This window comes from Lampetra planeri, chromosome 1 (assembly GCF_965212315.1).
Source record: "Lampetra planeri chromosome 1, kcLamPlan1.2.h2, whole genome shotgun sequence".
Taxonomy (NCBI): domain Eukaryota; kingdom Metazoa; phylum Chordata; class Hyperoartia; order Petromyzontiformes; family Petromyzontidae; genus Lampetra; species Lampetra planeri.
Window position 1 is genome coordinate 8,327,730 of NC_136107.1, and position 17,678 is coordinate 8,345,407.

General features: G+C 48.3%; 1 protein-coding gene across 1 annotated transcript in view; it reads right to left on the reverse strand.

Annotated features, from left to right (window-relative positions):
• The window catches only part of LOC144723223 (uncharacterized), an 84,687-nt gene that overhangs the window by 5,288 nt on the left and 61,721 nt on the right, over positions 1-17,678 (reverse strand). Inside the window, exons 37-50 of the mRNA XM_078601783.1 lie at positions 15,935-16,061; positions 14,857-15,050; positions 13,475-13,699; positions 13,172-13,339; positions 11,612-11,807; positions 10,061-10,283; positions 9,558-9,708; positions 8,435-9,079; positions 7,660-7,871; positions 7,280-7,397; positions 6,324-6,491; positions 4,753-4,914; positions 4,022-4,260; positions 622-701 (exon numbers count right to left, since the gene is read on the reverse strand). Coding sequence (XP_078457909.1) covers positions 622-701; positions 4,022-4,260; positions 4,753-4,914; positions 6,324-6,491; positions 7,280-7,397; positions 7,660-7,871; positions 8,435-9,079; positions 9,558-9,708; positions 10,061-10,283; positions 11,612-11,807; positions 13,172-13,339; positions 13,475-13,699; positions 14,857-15,050; positions 15,935-16,061 — 2,908 coding nt within the window. The remainder of the gene's footprint in view (positions 1-621; positions 702-4,021; positions 4,261-4,752; positions 4,915-6,323; positions 6,492-7,279; positions 7,398-7,659; positions 7,872-8,434; positions 9,080-9,557; positions 9,709-10,060; positions 10,284-11,611; positions 11,808-13,171; positions 13,340-13,474; positions 13,700-14,856; positions 15,051-15,934; positions 16,062-17,678) is intronic.

The window sequence follows — 17,678 nt, forward strand, 5'->3', positions numbered from 1 at the left end:
CTCACAGAAAAAATTCGCTTTTGCCATAGGAATGTGGACTTTTCACTGGTGGCTCAGGAGCACTAAAGGGGAGGAGTTCGTCTGAGAAAGGAGGGACTTTGACTGGATTATTGTGATATGAATGAGTGCTTGACAAGCCATATGATTGAAGTAATGATAAAACCACACGCACAACCATTCCATTACCACCGATGCTTCACAGAACAGGGTAATACTCTTAACGAAAAAACTGCCTTGTATCGCTCACCACGTGTGAACAGTTTACATTCCATAAAATATCAACACAGAATGCGGCAATTGCAGCCCTACTACATTGTGACATACAGCATTTCAAAAGAGTCAAAACAAATCTCATGAAAACCTTTCCAGTGTTTTAAAAAGCCACGTAAATACATTCCATATATCAGCGCATAAATTGACAACTGTATGAATAACCTTACTGAAAATAGTGTTAACAGTTGGACTAAACTAAATGCATCAAATAGTTATGGACACTTTCAGTCGCAGCCAACGACAGTGGCTTTCTAATCACTCCTCACTCGATCATGGTTATGCGCTAACTGTGGTGCACAGCAGGGTAGAGGAGACATGGTTAGCGGTGCTGTGGAGGACACTGCTCACCAGAGGCGCTGCCACCGCCGCGATCCATAGGACTGTGGCTCCTTGTCGCTCGCTGCCACTTTCGCACCATGAATCGCAGCCTGTTGAACACGACAGCAGCAGCATTAGCAGCAACACGCGCTTTCCAGAGCTGCGACACAGTGAGCGTCAATACGCTTTGGCCAATCGCCGTATTGGGTGGTGGTGTGGCAGAGTGCATTATTCACAATTATAGTGCAGTGAGTGCCAATCCCAGTCGGAACATAGAAGCGCATTACCCCATAAAACCAAACAGCATGCTAATTATTCTCAGGTTTTTTCGGTAAAGTCACGTAGGTAAAACATTAAAAGTAATGAAAGTAAAATAAAACAAAACAAAAATAAAATTCACGACGTTTCGGAGGCAACACAAGTCTCCGTCATCAGGTGAGACCGTCACAGCCAGATTAGCTGCATCAAGTGGGGCAATGATTCAAGATGTAATCCCTTATAAGCAAGTTGAAGGGGGGAGGAGAGGGGGGGGGGAGTTCATCAGAATGTGGTAGCCAATGAATGGAACGTATCGGGAGGGAGGGGGGTGGGAGGGGGAGGGAGCCAACAAAAAAGTTGGCGACGGCTTGGACGCGGCTGCTGCACACGCCAACACAATGGACAGAGAGGGGGGAGGGGAGGTCTGATACACATGATAGAACAAAGGAACGAAAATGCCCATGTTTATACCAATGCTGGCTGAACAATGAAGAGAGTACTGTGAAGGATGTCGTTCCTGACTTACAGTATCCTGGAGTCTACAAATTGAGTTGCATTTGTGGTGATTGCTACATTGGAGAAACAAAACGTCATGTTGCTGATCGTGTCCGCGAGCACAAGTCAGATCTGAAACACGGCAGAACTGATTCTTCGGCCGTTGCCGATCATTGCTACAACTCGGCGGGCTCTCATGAAATTGTCTTTTCCGAGACCAAGGTTCTCTGCAAGCCTCCTGGCTACCATCAAAGGTTTGTACACGAAGCCATACAAATATACAAACACAGACATAATTTCAACCGTGATGATGGGTACAAACTCAGTAATCACTGGAAAGATGTTATTAACCACGCAAAAAAGACTTAATTACACTTTTTGGACCATCTTATCTGACAGGCACTATTTTAATTTACTTCACCGAGTGTTAACATCCCCAGTTATTTTTAACAGTACTCTCTTCATTGTTCAGCCAGCATTGGTATAAACATGGGCATTTTCGTTCCTTTGTTCTATCATGTGTATCAGACCTCCCCTCCCCCCTCTCTGTCCATTGTGTTGGCGTGTGCAGCAGCCGCGTCCAAGCCGTCGCCAACTTTTTTGTTGGCTCCCTCCCCCTCCCACCCCCCTCCCTCCCGATACGTTCCATTCATTGGCTACCACATTCTGATGAACTCCCCCCCCCTCTCCTCCCCCCTTCAACTTGCTTATAAGGGATTACATCTTGAATCATTGCCCCACTTGATGCAGCTAATCTGGCTGTGACGGTCTCACCTGATGACGGAGACTTGTGTTGCCTCCGAAACGTCGTGAATTTTATTTTTGTTTTGTTTTATTTTACTTTCATTACTTTTAATGTTTTACCTACGTGACTTTACCGAAAAAACCTGAGAATATGAATCATTGCAGTCACGAAAGCTTCAAATCTAGAATGCTAATTATTGTTTTATGCAAATTAAATGCTGACATAACTTCCAGGAAAAAAGACCAAGGAGATGTTTTAAGAACTACTTTTTTATGATAAAAAAAAATGGGCATTTACACATGAGTGCCTGTATTTCTCCAATCTGCATTGCTGATGTTATTGCCACAAGGAAACTAAGTTTTCATAATTAAAAACCTTTTTAGAGAGGATGCTGCGATTGGTTTAGATGGTGACATCATTAATTACCCAAAAAACGCAAAATTCAGGTTAAAGGGAGTTATCTGGGAGTTAGCCTGAGATCTTAATAATGCTCATGAACGTTTGTATAATGCAGTCTCATGGACAAGAATCGTCCATGACTCCATCTCCACAGTCGCTTTCACACTGGGTATTCTTATAGTTGACCCTCTGGTGAGATAGGCGAATGAAAGCCCTTTGCGTGCTTTTCTCTTCCCATGAGTCAGCACTCGCTTGGTGGCCTTGCGCTGTTGGTGGACGTGGCCTCTCTGCTTGTGATGGCCTGCACCTCCACCACCTCATTTTTGCAGGTGTGGAAACCTCCACACCGCCTCTGATTCAGAACTTCTAAGTTGCTCACGCTATGTTGCCATACAATTCCAAGCGTGCCCGATATACATGTTATACAAGTGTAGGGGTGTTACGGGAGGGAAACGGACAAGTACACAGGGGTGTCCACATCCACGTCCGCAAACGGTTACCACCCTGGGGGGCTGTGGGGGGATGCTGTGATCCCACACAGCCCCACCCCTCGGTGGCAAGTTGGTATAAAAGGCGGGGAGCGAGAGGGCTGGAGAAGCAGTGTTGGGGAGCTAAGGAACGAAGAGCCAGTGAAGACCGAAGACCGGGCAGATAGGCCCTGGAACTCCTCTGACCTGCTGTCCTTCTCAGGACCGGGCAGAGCAAGCCAGTGGCGCGGCCCCAGAGCCTCAGAGCCAATGTTCTTCTAAGAGCCGGGTCTGTCTGGCTGGGTGTCGTGACCTGTGCCTTGACCAGGGCCGGGTCAGAAAGCCTCCCCTAGCACCCTTAGCGGAGGACCTGGGAGCATAACAGTTAGGCAGATAGCCGAGGGGTGTATTCCAGTCCAGTATGGGTGAAGGGGCCGTTACCCCTTCAAGTATTGTATACGTTGCCCTGTGCCAAGTGTTGAGTTGCAATAAATAGCGTGCCTCGACTACACCGTCTCTGTTGCTTGTGAACCCACTATAAAAGGAAAGATGCTTCCATACAATAAGACAGACGTTATTAATTCCTGAAACATCCATCTTTTAACTCCAACATATTCTTTCAAGAGGATTTTGTAGTCAATCACAAACCCACTGTGCTTTTATTACGATTACCCCTTTTTACCCAGGATAGCCTCACCGAGCCTCAAAACTGTCTTCAGAATGGTCTTGGCAAGTTTTTACAGTAGGGGAGCAATGTTGCTACATGTAATCCCAATTCAGGAATTGGCAGGTAATCTTTGAGCATTGGGATGCTTGGCCAATGCCAGTAACGTTGTTATTTTTTTTGCTTTGGGGAAAATTGAGAACCTGGATAAAATCAACGAGGAACATGGGGAGAACATACAAACTCCACACAGAAAGGCACCCGAGTCAGGTATAAAACACAGGCCCTTCTTGATGCGAGACACAATTGTTAGCACTGCACCGCCTTGCGAATGCAATGCACCCATTTCCTGGAGCGTGGAATTCGTTGCCATGCCGCAGCCCGCAGAGCGCTCTACGTCACCTCGAGATGGCTATGACGACGCGAACGGCCGAGCGGAAGCGCGTGAAGGCGCGGGAGTGGGCGCCGGGGGGCCTGGTGTCAGTCTGCGAGGGGAAGGCGCCCATGCGGGCGATCAGCGCCAGCGTGGCCTGCTCGCAGTCGCGGAAGCCACCGAGCAGCAGTAGCAGATATCGCTTCTGATAGACGAGGGCCTTGCGGAAGCTCTCCGCCTTCAGGTAACGCCCATACAGACGCTGCATCTGTGAGGCGCAGACACGTGGGTGACACAGCAAATACAGTAACTATGTATTTGAACAAAATCTTACATATCAGACTCTTCTCAAATGAGTAATTTGTATGCGAGTTTGTGTGTCTTAGTGGACACCTGTATGCAATGTCTGGCCATGAACATCAATAAAAAATGTGGTACTTGACTCCGTCTGAGCCTCTCCTAGGTTGACTTAGGCTCACATGCTTATTGGGTGCGGTATGTGCAAACATCCGCACTGGTGGTGCATTTACCAGTCACCTCAGTCAGTGAAACCCTAATACTTGGTTCTGTCCAGTGACCTATCACAGAGCCTTCATCACTTCATGTGGTCTCAAAGTGCACCCAGACTGGTGCAAGCGATGTGGACGTGTCACCATCATTTAGTGGCAACTGGCAGCTGTTGTTGTTGTTGTTGCGAGTGTGTGACAATATACAGTTGTGTATATGAGTGTATGGTTGCCAGTATGTATGCAGGAGCCACCTTGCTGTTGGACACATCTGGCTGGGGGCTGCCTCTGCGTAGAGCCTCTCTCTGTTGCTGAGCACGGAGCCGTGTGACCTCTGTCTCCGACTCCTGCAGTGCTGCCTGCAGGGAGAGCTTCTCCTTGAGCCACTCGGCAAGCCGTTGTGATTCTGTCACGCCCTGCAAAACACAAACCCTGCTCAGCCACAAATCGCCCAAATTTAAGAGTGAAGCGTGACCAAAGAAGTGAAAAGGGGGTGAGGTTAAATGGCAGGTGTGGAGCTCGGGTTTAAGAATAGGGTCAGAGAAAAGGCTTTTACTATCGGTTGGTTGGCTAGACACTGGTTGGTTAGGGTGCTTTTCTCACAAACAATGTGCTTATTACTTTTTGGTTCTTTCGGTAAAGTCACGTAGAAATAAAATAAAATAAATAATAGAATACGACGTTTCGATTGCAACACTAGCAACCGTCATCAGGTATGAATGAATGCAAGCTCGGAGAGAGACACATATGGAGAAAGACAAACACAAACATGGAGAGAGACACAGAGAGAGAGACACACATGGTGGAGAGACACATAGAGAGACACACACACAGAGAGAGACCCACACAGAGACCCACAGAGAAACAACGCCTCTGTGACGAGGCATTATATATATAGAGAGGGGGGGGGGCAGAGAAGTTAGCATGTCAATGAGAGCGGTAGGGGGAGAGAAATTGGAAGTTTGAGAAAACAAACCTAGTAAACTTAGAAATGTAATGCAATGCAACACAATAGTCGGCTAACACAACAGTTAAGACTTTACCTGGTTGATTACGTTCTTCCAAAGACAACACAAGCAATCGTCTTCAGGTGAAGACGATTGCTTGTGTTGCGATCGAAACGTCGTGATCTATTATTTTTTCCCATCTCCGTGACTTTACCGAAAGAACCAAAGAGTATGGATTCCTGCAGTCACGAAAGCTTCAAATCAAGATTAAGTATGAGTTGTGTGGAAATCCTCCCCGTAGAGGTGGTTCAAACTTGATTTGAAGCTTTCGTGACTGCAGGAATTACTCTTTGGTTCTTTCGTTAAAGTCACATAGAAAGAAAATGAAATAAATAATAAACGTGCTTATTCACCCTCCAACTGTGGCTGGAAACGAGTATGGTGCAGATGTTGTCCATCACGTAAGTATTAGATGCAGTATTAGATGAATGGGTGCTGGTTTGTATGGGCCTTGTCAGCGAATGGTCAGTGTGCAATCGGCTCTAACAGTGACCACCATAGACCCATTTGCCACCACACCAGTGCAGGCAGAGAGGCGAGGTGCTATTGACAGTCATTACAGGAAGTGCTGTTTTTGGTCATGCGAATGAGTACCACTTCACAAGGAGTCAACAGTGCTCGTCCTCCGGAGACTGATGCTCACCATATGAATGTCAAATTTCCATCACTGGCTCAGGGCTGCCAAGAGATGAGCACTGGCCACGGCTTGTTTGAGTGTGCAGACACTTGATCTTTGTGCTCAATGTAGTAATTCGTGGGTTGCGTGAATGGACGGTTATGCGGGGTGCGCTTCAAGACGGAGCGTGCCGTGGACGCACCAGGGCCACCCCGCGCTGCTGCTGCTGCCGCCGGGCGTCCTGCTGCAGACAAGAGAGGGCGCTGCGTAGATCCTCCTTCTCCTGCGTCAGCAGAGACACCAGCCCTGTCAGCTCCGAGTTCTGCTGCAGCAGCCGCTCCGAGAGTTCCAAGCTCACTCGGCCCGTGCCCTAAGCACACAAATACAATGCACACAAACATTACGCATACACAACAAGCTCACGAAACACATACAAACATCTAACAAGTATACACCAAATGCACACACACACACACACAGACTGTTGGGGCAAGTGCTGTTAGCGAGCACCTATGAAGGCCGGCATGCTACATGAAGGGGTGGGTGGTCAGCACCACACCCAACCACATGTCTCCCCAGTGTTTACACACCACACCAGGTACTAATTTGAGGCCTAGTTGTTCTAGGGGAGGCCCAAGGCTGGTTCATATAATCGTCACTGGTGTTGGTCGTGGGTGGCAATTGAACTATTGTCGCCAGGTTCGTGGCGCAGAGTGCTAACCGATGCGCCACCACTCCCCACACATATATACAATGCACACACACACAACACGTACACGGGCACACAAATTTATATGTATACTTGGATACGCAAATGCTGCACACTGGACATGCAACTATTGAAGGCTGTTACAAAAAAGACTATGAAGACTAGGCTATGAAGACTATGATAAAAATAAGGTGCTTCACCCATGGCAATGCTGCACATAAAATCGGTTCTCAGCCTCAAGCATTAACATCGAAACGCAAGAATCCCGAAGGTGCTTTTGACACCATTTGCTATTGCATCATATGGCGTAATCATTAAAGCTGAAGAGTATCCCCATTGCACTGTGACGTCACCACTACCACATCTGAAACACGTTACTATGGAAGCAGCACGTTGTGACACAAGGCGGAGTGAGGCTAAGCTGCTGAGGGGTCCAGTGGTCCAGGCACCTTGGTGGAGCCCGGCAGCGTGGACTGCATCTGCCTCAGCTCATTGCTCAGGTCATTGAGGCTCCTCTGCATCTGCTCCAGTTCCTCGTCCGAACCATCACCAAGCAGCACCATCAGCCTGGTCGACAAGCAACCTTCACTATTACACACCGTCCCGATACACCACACCACTACACACAACGCCCGTACATTCCACGCCACTACACACCAAACCTACATACAACACAAAACACCCCCCCTACACACCACTACACAACACACCACAACACATGACCCTTACACACCATACTATTATACACCTCACCTACACACCATGACACATTTGTTTAAACGTGGATGCTGTGATGGGATTTTCATCTCCACCGTGAGTTGCCACGTACCGGTTGCTGATGCGCGTTACCAGCTCATGGACTCTGAGCACCAGCAGCTGCAGGCGCTGCATGGTGTTCTCTAGGCTGGTGCCGGCGAATCCCTGGAGAGACACGGGGGGCAGCGTGGGGGGGCCGCTGCCCATACTCCTCTGCGAGGTCACAGTCTGGCGCAACTCGAGCACCACCTGCTGCTCGCGCCGGCAGCACTCCTCCAGCTCCAGCTGCGGCATAAAACCACACTGGCGCTCACGTCACAGATATCATTCGCACTTAATATGCATACCACACCTCCCATGCAAGATACCTTGAGGTGCCATGTGGTAGAGGATAATTCCCCAGTGGCAGTTGTCCCTGTGAAGGGTGATTTTGGCTTCCTAATCAACTAATTTGCAAGTACTTCATTAAATTTGGCAAATAGGGACCATAACGTCGGCACACATGACCATGATGCTGCTCTTCATGGTTCATACAACCATACCACCACAACTGGCAACCAAATCTCATGCTCATTGTATAAAGCTTTACCGCAGACTGCAAAAAATATCAGGGCGTCTCTGGCACTTCAAAAAGACACATTTACATTGTGAATTCAGTGCTTCAAACAAGTCCACACGAGTTATCCTTTGTAAAAACTGATCCCCCCATCCTACCAACGTGGAAAGTTCACAGCTAGCTTGGGGTTGACAAAACCGATGAACACCACTCCAAGGGTTAATTGAGTGCAGAGACACTTTGATTTAAAACTCTTTGGAGCCATATGGCAGCAATGTGCATAATGCCTCACCAGCCTCTGCCTGGCTCTCCTGAGCTCCTGCTCCTGCTGCTCGATGTGCACCACGTGCTCGAGGCGGCACCGCTCCTGCACACTGCGCTGCTCCTCCTTGGCAGCACGCGCAGACGCGAGCGTGCGTGCCGCCAGCTGCTTCTCCTGCCGTAGAGCCTCGGCCGCCTCCTCCAGCTGCGCCTGCAGCTCCTGTACCACCCTGCGAAGCTGCTTGCACTCGCGGCGCTCTTGCTCCAGCTCACGGCCGGCATGCGCCACATCGGCCTTCAGTCCCTCCACCTCCTCACGCAGGCCCCGCTCGTGGTGCGCCGCCACCTCCCGCTCCTCCACGAGCACCCGCTCCGGAGCAGCGGCCCTTTCCTCCCCGCTATCTCCGCTGCACACGTTGTCTACTGCCCTCGCCACGCTGCCGCTCAGGGACTTTTCCCGTTGGTCGAGCTCCGCTGTGAGGGCGACCTGCAGCTCGCCTACGTGCTGCTTCTCAGCGGCCAGTGCGGACTGCAGCTGGGTCAAGCGCAGTTTAAGGCTGTTCCGCTCCGCCTCCAGGTCACGCTGGTGCCTCACGGCAGCTTCTCGCTCCTGCTCCAGGGTGGACGAGAGCTGTGTGGAGTGCGCTGTGGCCTTCTCCAGCGCCACATGCAATTGCTGCCAATGATCGCAGAGAAACACACATTTACCATGCGGAAACAAAAAACAGCTCACATCCTGTCAAGGCAATGGAATGTAAAACACATCGTCTCCTCAACCTCAAACTTAGACATTGCATAAGATAGAGGAATGAAGAGCCAGAAATGGTTTGGTCAAGTCAATGAGAAAGGAAAGAGAATAAAGAGCAAAGAAGAGTGCATGAAATGGATACAACCAGGAAGAACAGCAAAAGGGAGATGGATAAGAATGTGGAAGGGCATCATCAAAGATTACCTCGTGGAGGGGGGTACCATATGGGTCAACGCTAAAAGGATGGCACAGATCGGGAGTGGAGGAACTAGATTACCTCATATGCCATGAGGCACGGCATACATTTGGATAAAAGGAGTTAAATTAAGTAAAAATATGGAAAACTAAATAAACTTTTCGTGAACCTTCGGTCACAATGTTGACATTCGCACTGGTCTCTACACACCGTGAAAGTCGTGCCGGCATCTCCCTGGCTCCCCAGGCCACAGGGTTGGGTATCGGCACCGCTCCGCCTCTCCTGGGCCAAGTTGACCTTGGTCGCACTCAGTGCCTCCCTCAGACGAGAGATCTCGCCCTCCTTCTCCTGCAGTTCAGCTCTGTGCTCGCACATTCACACAGGCAATCCATACAGATGTGGGAGAAACCTAGGCAGCAATACTGTACTTGATGACACGTAAATGTGATTTCTTAGTCTTTTCCTCTGCCTGAATCTCCTCATGCAGGGTTTTCAATCTCACCTGTAACATTACCTTCCCTGCCCTTTAGATTCCCTGCACATTCTCCCACAGTGAAAATAACCTAAACAAATCCCTTCTTCTTTTACAAGCTGCCAATATGCACACAATCCCCTTTTGCATTACGAGACGCTTTAAAAGACCAACTTGTATTGGTTGGGAAATTGATTGAGAAATTACATATTAGAATAAGTGCCAGTGAGGTGTCACTTACAGCAGCGCCTGAGCCTGGGCGGCATGCTGGTGCCATGTGCCCACCGCGCTGTCCAGCTCGGCCTGCAGGCGTGCCAGCTGCCCCTCCAGCGTGGAGGCGCGCTCCCTCTCGTGAGCCGCCTCTCTCTGCAGCGTGGCACCGCGGCTTCGCTCCACGCCCAGCTCCGTCTGCAGCTCAGCGCCCACAGCCTGCTCCTGCTGTAGCTTGCACTCGAGTAGCTCCACTGTGGCGAGGGAAGAGCGATGTGCAGCGGCGATAGCACACCGCATCACAGGGCGCAGTAACGGTACACCACGCTTGCATCGAAATCACCGCGCGGTGCCTTACTGTGACAACTATCGTACACACCCAGATATATGGCGTTTAAGTACTGGATTTAAATTGCAATAATTTTACTCTTGGAGATCAGTTGGTTCTAATAGTGTTTTAAATAGCTTGGTTGGATACTGGAACTGTATCCCAGACAACATGAGAATAATTAACAACATTTCGATTTAAAGCTTTCGTGACTGCAGGGATTCATCTTCTTGGTTCTTTCGGTAAAGTCACGTAGAAGGGAAGTAATAAAATAATAAAAATAAAACATAATAAAATAATTCTCACGACGTTTCGGCCACAACGCAAGCAGCCGTCCTCACCTGAGGACGGCTGCAGGACGGCTGCTTGCGTTGTGGCCGAAACGTCGTGAGAATTATTTTATTATGTTTTATTTTTATTATTTTATTACTTCCCTTCTACGTGACTTTACCGAAAGAACCAAGAAAATTAACATTTTAAGTATTTTTTTTTTATTGTACTTCTCCTTCTTAATAGTATATTAGTTTTGATTTAAAGCTTTCGTGACTGCAGGGATTCATATTCTTGGTTCTTTCGGTAAAGTCACGTAGAAGGGAAATAATAAAAAAATGATGATTGCTTGTGTTGCAGTCGAAACGTCGTGAGAATTTTTATTGTTTTATATATTTTTTATTTTATTATTTCCCTTCTACGTGACTTTACCGAAAGAACCAAGAATATAGTATATTTGTTTTTTTTTACTTGTGCATTCTTAAATATATATATACTTGTTCGTTGTTTTAGTGATAACTTAAGAAATACCTAGTCTGTTCTCTCCGGTAGCCTGGGTGAAAAGTGAGCAACGTCCTTGCCCAATCCTGGCCAGATGGCTCAAAACCAATATAATAACATATTCTTCACGTTTCCCACATTACAATTTGAGTGCCAGTCGTGCGCATTCACCAGGGTGCTGCGTTCAACCACTCACCACGCACAATTATTGGTTGAACATGTAATTGCTGCTCATGTGTGGAAGACATTAAACGTAAAAGTTCAACCTTGCACTTATTTATACCACTGTTGGCAGAGAGGCCTCCACTAGAGGGAGCTTCAGAAAGCCCCTCTCAAGGGAAATTGGCCTACTCTTCCATGCTGGCTGGATGTCTTGGAGGAGGAGTACCCACAATGTATACCACCAGACACGACGTGCATGTGGTTGGCTAAAGCGTGGGTACTCCCTCGTTCACCAACTGTGGTGCGAGTGCGCGCCAGCACCTTGCCGATTTAGCGCCCCCTTGCTCACGGCGCTCTGGTCCTGCTGGCTCGCCATGTCCGCCTGGAGACGGTGAGCCTCCTCCTGGTGCTGCAGGGCTGCGACCCGGCCCTCGGAGCGCAGCGTGCCCAGCTCAGACAGCAGACTCGCTCGCTCTGCAGCCTCCAGCCCCGCGAGCACCGATGTCTCCATGCGCTCCTGCTCCTCACACAAAGCTGCCCGTGAGTGCCATGCCATGCAGCGTCCCGCAGGCTCAAAAAAGCTTAGTAGCGGTGCTCACGACGAACAGAGGTGCTGAACCAGTGCTTAAAATTCCACTTTATGAAGGATCAGTCTCTCCATAGCACAACAAATAGTGACATCTTACAAAGTGGTACTTGTTGTATCTACCCTAGACAAACAAACTAAAATTGTATGCAAGCCCAGGATTAGTGCTGTAAGACGAGTGTCAGCAGGCTCAATAATGTTGCTGCCCACACCGTATCCTCACAAGCCCTATGACAACCTGTAAGTGAATGGTGGTCGCCATCCTACTGTAACGACAGTAAAGTCAACCTGCGGTGTGAATGGACTAGTGGCCACGGGAGGTAATGACAGGTGGGTCAGCCTACAGTGCGAATGGGCTAGTGGCCACGGGAGGTAATGACAGGGGAGTCAGCTTGCAGTACACGAAGAGACTGGTGGCTATAGGAATGATCGAGAATAGGAGCGTGGCCACGTGACGGAAGAGAACGGTAGAGTCTGCTGGTGGAGGGAGCGTCTAGAGCCAACGAGAAAGTTCGGGAATAGGGGCGTGGCATCGGTCCGTATATAAGGGAGATGCACAGGAGATTCGGGGCTGTTGCAGTGGGGTCTCTGCCTGCTCGAGTGAACATGTCTCTCTATAATAAAGACACCATCTCAAGACAAGTGTCAAGTTGTCATTACACTAGTACCCAGAGAGCCCCCGATCTCGTTATATTTTGGAAACTAAGTAGGGTTCAGAACTAAGTTGGTTTGAATTGGTCTCACATTACTTGTGTGCTGATAAACACTGGGCTTTGCATAGAATGAGCTGCCTTGTGAAAATGCAGTTAAGTGAAGCCAACGCAGACCCTAACCCTAATCCTGACCTTAGTTCTACCCCTAATCCCACTCCCTGGCGCTTAACCACGAGCCAAGGGAACGGCGCTGGTTTCCTGATCTTAGTGCACAAAGTACTTTGCTGCTTTCCTCATTTTCTGTAGTGCACCACCTTCCTCCATCTTCCCACCTGATTACATTTTCAGTATTTTCTTCTGTCAATCGCTTAGCAACCTTATCAAGGTAATTGTGGGTACAGTAGAAGCTTTTAATTACAAAAAAGGCCCATTGGTAAAGCTCCTCTCCACATATTCTTTGGGTCTTTCGGTAAAGTCACGTCGATACTCCTCTCCACGGTGTACTAATGTGGACCATAAACCAGGGCCCCTAAATTCTGCAGCCAGGTATTGCCTACAGGGCTAGAGGTTGGAGTGAGTCCTCTCTGTGGGATGTTACATGGGCTAGAGGCTGGAGTGAGCCCTCTTAGTATGATGCCACACCATGTTGCTGAAAAGCTGCAGCAGCTGCTGTGCTGGGGTTCCGTGTGTGGGTGCATGGTCCAAGGGAGGCTGGGCAGCAGAGGAGACCAGCAGCGCGTGCCGTTCTGCATCGAATGTCGCCAGCAGCACACGGATAAACTCCCCCCTCCAGTCAGATTCAGCTGCGTCCTATGAAGGACACCAAAATCACAACCCACCCAGTCCAGATATACATTTACAAACAACAGCTGTTGGTTTTTTTGAGCTGTATCTTTACTGTAAACAAAGCATGTCACTCATAAGCCATTAACAATGCAACCTCACCTCGTGGCCTGGTTGTTTGGACACTTGAGCCAGGAGCTCCTTGAGTGCAGCTATGTTTTGAAGGAGCACCCTTTTCTCCTGCAGCCAGGTGCTGGTGACGTCAGGGCCCGTGCCTGCCCCCTGCTGGGCATCTGCACCTTCCAACGGCTCCCATACCGGCCTTTGTGTGTTTTCAGAGAGAGCCAGGACCTTCTCACTTTCCCAGTGGAGAACAGTCAGGATGTCCTGTCGGTAACAGCGAGCCCCAAATGATCACATAAAATAATGGCAAGTGTTACAGAGTGTTTCCAAATGGTATGAAGTCACAACCATACCGATAGGTATTGATATTTATAGAAGCGGATATTCTCATCTAAGCTATGGCTAAGCTACGGCCCCGAGTCCCCAAACGTTTTTGATCCACGAGCTAGGGCCTCAGTTGGTTAAGTGAAGGAGCTTGGAGCAATGAATCACTGAGTATCAATATAATGCCTCATGAATGTAACCACTGCTACATACAACACACAGGTTAGGTGAGGTTAATCGAACCTTGCTAATCTGCAGACATTATTGGGAGACATTAATTCGGAATAGCTGAACTCGATGAGGTAATGGGAAAAGGAGAGATTTCTATACTTTAATTAGTGGCAACAATTCTATCAGAAAGGAAAAGGCAAAAGTGATTGCAGAGTAGGATTAATAATTGCTCTGGGATTCAAATGTAAAGAATAAGGGTTTCAGAGTAATTATTCACAGAGTTGTTAATCTATATTAAGGCTCTACAATCAAAGGAAGTTATCAATGATTATCTGTGAATAATAGTTACGAGTTTAATGATGTTCCACTAAAATAAAAGGGAAAATTTGTTCAAAAATAACATAGTTCAGAGCCGCTACACGCATCTCACACACACTTTAATGCACGCATTAAATATTTAACAACACTCCACTTTGTCAATGGTTTTTACAATATTCCATAACTTGTTGAGAAGAAAGTAAGAGGGTCATTTGTATCATGCAAGACAATGAGCATATGTAGCATAAGTGGTTTTCATCCTCATGGCCATGTCAATAAATGAATACGTGATGGCTTATTTGTGTTGTTGGCTTATTTGGTTAATCATTAACGCGCTACACTTGAGAATACAATTTAATCATAGGCACCTTAAACTCGAATTTAAACTCAGAATGTCAGTGGTGTTGGCAGACCATTCGCATGTGGCATTAACCACCATGAGCCAGTCAGCTCTACCATAACAATACTCCATTTTCAAAGTCACATGTGAGAAATGTTACTCTCTAAATCATTGCCAAAGGGCAGAATGCACTCATAAACAAATTCAAAATTTTTTTTGCAAAGTTACTCTGATGTCAGACACTTTTGTGGAGGTAGCGATCGCGGACCTGCAGTGGGGTGGAGAGGGCAGGCTCGCTGAGCGAGGACGCCTCGAATACAGAGGGGCTGTCTCGCCCACTGCTTCGCTCGTCCGAGCCCAAGGCCTGCAGCTGCTGGTGCCGCAGGTGAGCGACAAGCCGTGAGTCCAGGTGATCCGCCATGTCCAGCTCCCGCTTCAGATTGCAGCTTAGACTCTCATATTCTGCCACAGACACACAAAGACAAATGTTCCCCGTATAACATAACAGAACTGTTGGGGCAAGTGCTAATAGCGAGCACAAGGGACGATGGGGCGGTATATGGCCGGCGTCATGCCCGACAGTCTTGGTATCTTCAGTGTTCATGTGCACACAGGTACTCAATGAAGGCTGAGTTGACACAGAAGGAAACTTAAGACAGGTTCACTGATGTGGATTCGGCTCACCAGGTTTGTAGCGTACAAACTCTTCTGCCACTGTTGCCCACACCATGTGCAGCCACTGTATATTTAGCACACCCAGTTCAGCAGATTCACTCTAGTAACCTGCCAACATTTACCAGTAGCTGGCCATGTGTGTCAATGCCATATTCCTTACGCTCATGTGCATGCATATCATGGTGGTTTGCCTAGATTCAAAATGTTAGTTGAATGTTGACACAACATGTGTGTGCTGGTTATAATAAGGTAAAGTGGAATTTCCAGAATCTCCAACAGATACAAGTGCCGTACCTACTTTTAAACTGAGGCTTGATATTTTTGTAGATGCTGCAATACTATGTGGCTATATAGGAAAATATCAATTATTGAACGCTCACTTATGTTGCTGCCAGCCTTATTGTATATTACTGAGCATTTAGTATATGATGGCGATGTATGTAACATACTTGTAAAGTTGACAATTTAGTTTTAGAATTTGTATTCAACAGTATTAACTCACCATTTACAAGTTATGGAAATTATAACATCTGTCATTGGAATGTGGAATTTACACTGGATATGGGTGACCAATGGAGACAAGTGGCACCACATTTCTCACTTGAGTAGGAAGGACCCAATGACTGGCGGTGGCGTGCATGCGTGCGAGGGCACCGACTCACCACTCTCACCAGGCAAGCTGATGTGATGGGAAAGCGAGAGCGGAGACAGTGTGGAGCCCCCCAGTGTCGAGGCCGAGGGAGACACTGGGAAGCGCATGCGCTCCACAGAGCTGTGGGCTTCTACCATGGCCCCTGCCTGCAAATACACACGGCAACAATTCACCCAAACGACGATGAAGATCTCCCAGATAGCCTTAATAGACTGTCGGGGAAAGTGCTGTTTTTGAACACCTAAAGGCCTGCACGGCATATGAAGGGGTGGGTGGCCAGCACTACACCCGGCCGCCTTTGTCTCCTCAGTGCTGTTTACGCACCGCACCAGGTACTCATTTAAGGCTGAATGGACCAAGGGGAGGCCCAGGACCAGTTCAGATATAATCATTACTGGTGTTGGCTGCAAGTGGGAAAAATGTACCTTTTTCAGTGACCCACACACACAAGTACCCAAACAGACTCATGCACTCGCATGCACCCACGCACATACACCCACAACAACAACAACCACCACCATTCGCCACTAAGTGACGGTGACATCACCACGGCGCCTGTGCCAGCCCATATGCACTTTTAGGCCATGTGAAGTGTCGAACGACCGCTGGCAGGTCACGGGACAGACCCAGGTTCCAAGGGTTGAGTGACTGAGATGACTGGCCGATGCACCACCTGTGTCCCCTACTGTGCCAACTTGCTGTGTTGTGGGTGTCACTCCTCTGCCCTCCGTTGTTGCTGGAGGGCGACTGCCTCCAACTGCCCAATAGTGTCCTTCACAAGCTTCCCCCACAGAGGCCGATCTTGGCACCGCTGGTACCAGTCATCGGCAAGTCCACTCAGCTCCACGTCCTCTTGTACCACATCACTCCATCACCTCTCTAACCCGTGCCATGCCCATTTAGCCCCTTCTATCTGGCTGAAAGCTGTTTAGGCATGCGATGGCTGGGCATGCGGGCTACATGACCCAGCCAATGCAGCTTTGCCTGCCGAAGGAGCTCTCTGATGGGAATTTGTCCACATGTTTCAAGGATTTGTGAGCTCTTTAGACAATCCATCCTGGTTAAACAAAGAATGGATCATAGGCAGGCCAGCCTAAATGTTCTAACCGGTGAAGATGTTAAATTAGGGAGGTGCACGTTGCACAAGCATTGAGAAGGGAGGACATGACCTTGGCCGAGAAGACTCCAAGCTTCATGTTGAGCGACAGACCAGGTAGCTTCCACACAGCATTATGCAGCCAATGAAAAGATAACTCCGCTCGACTGATTTGGAGTGAGACCTCTGCTGTCAAACCGGAGCTGGTCATAAGCACACTGTCCAGGTATGGAAAACTCTCCACGATGTCCACAACTGCCCCATTACCAATGGGGAGTTGAGGGTGTGAAGCGTTTGATGACACAAAATACCCAGGCAGGTACTTAGTTTTGGTGGGGCTGATGGTAAGGCCCCACCTTAGTGGCACGCTCTAGGTTCAGCAGCTGTGCCTTCAACTCCTCTTGATTAAGCAGCAATCGCCAGATCATCAGCATACATAACATGCATAATATATATTTTTTGGATTAGATCGCGTAAATATAAATGTGTCGTTAAACCCGCCACCACCCGACATTTACAATCTGAGTACGACGTTTCGCCAGTAATTACAACTAGCTTCATCAGGTGACAGCCAGATTTGTGGAGAAATCCTCCTGTTTCGTTCTTTAAATAAGAGGGAAAGCTGTGATGATGTCACTTGTGAGCCCTTCACGTGCGAAGGGTATAT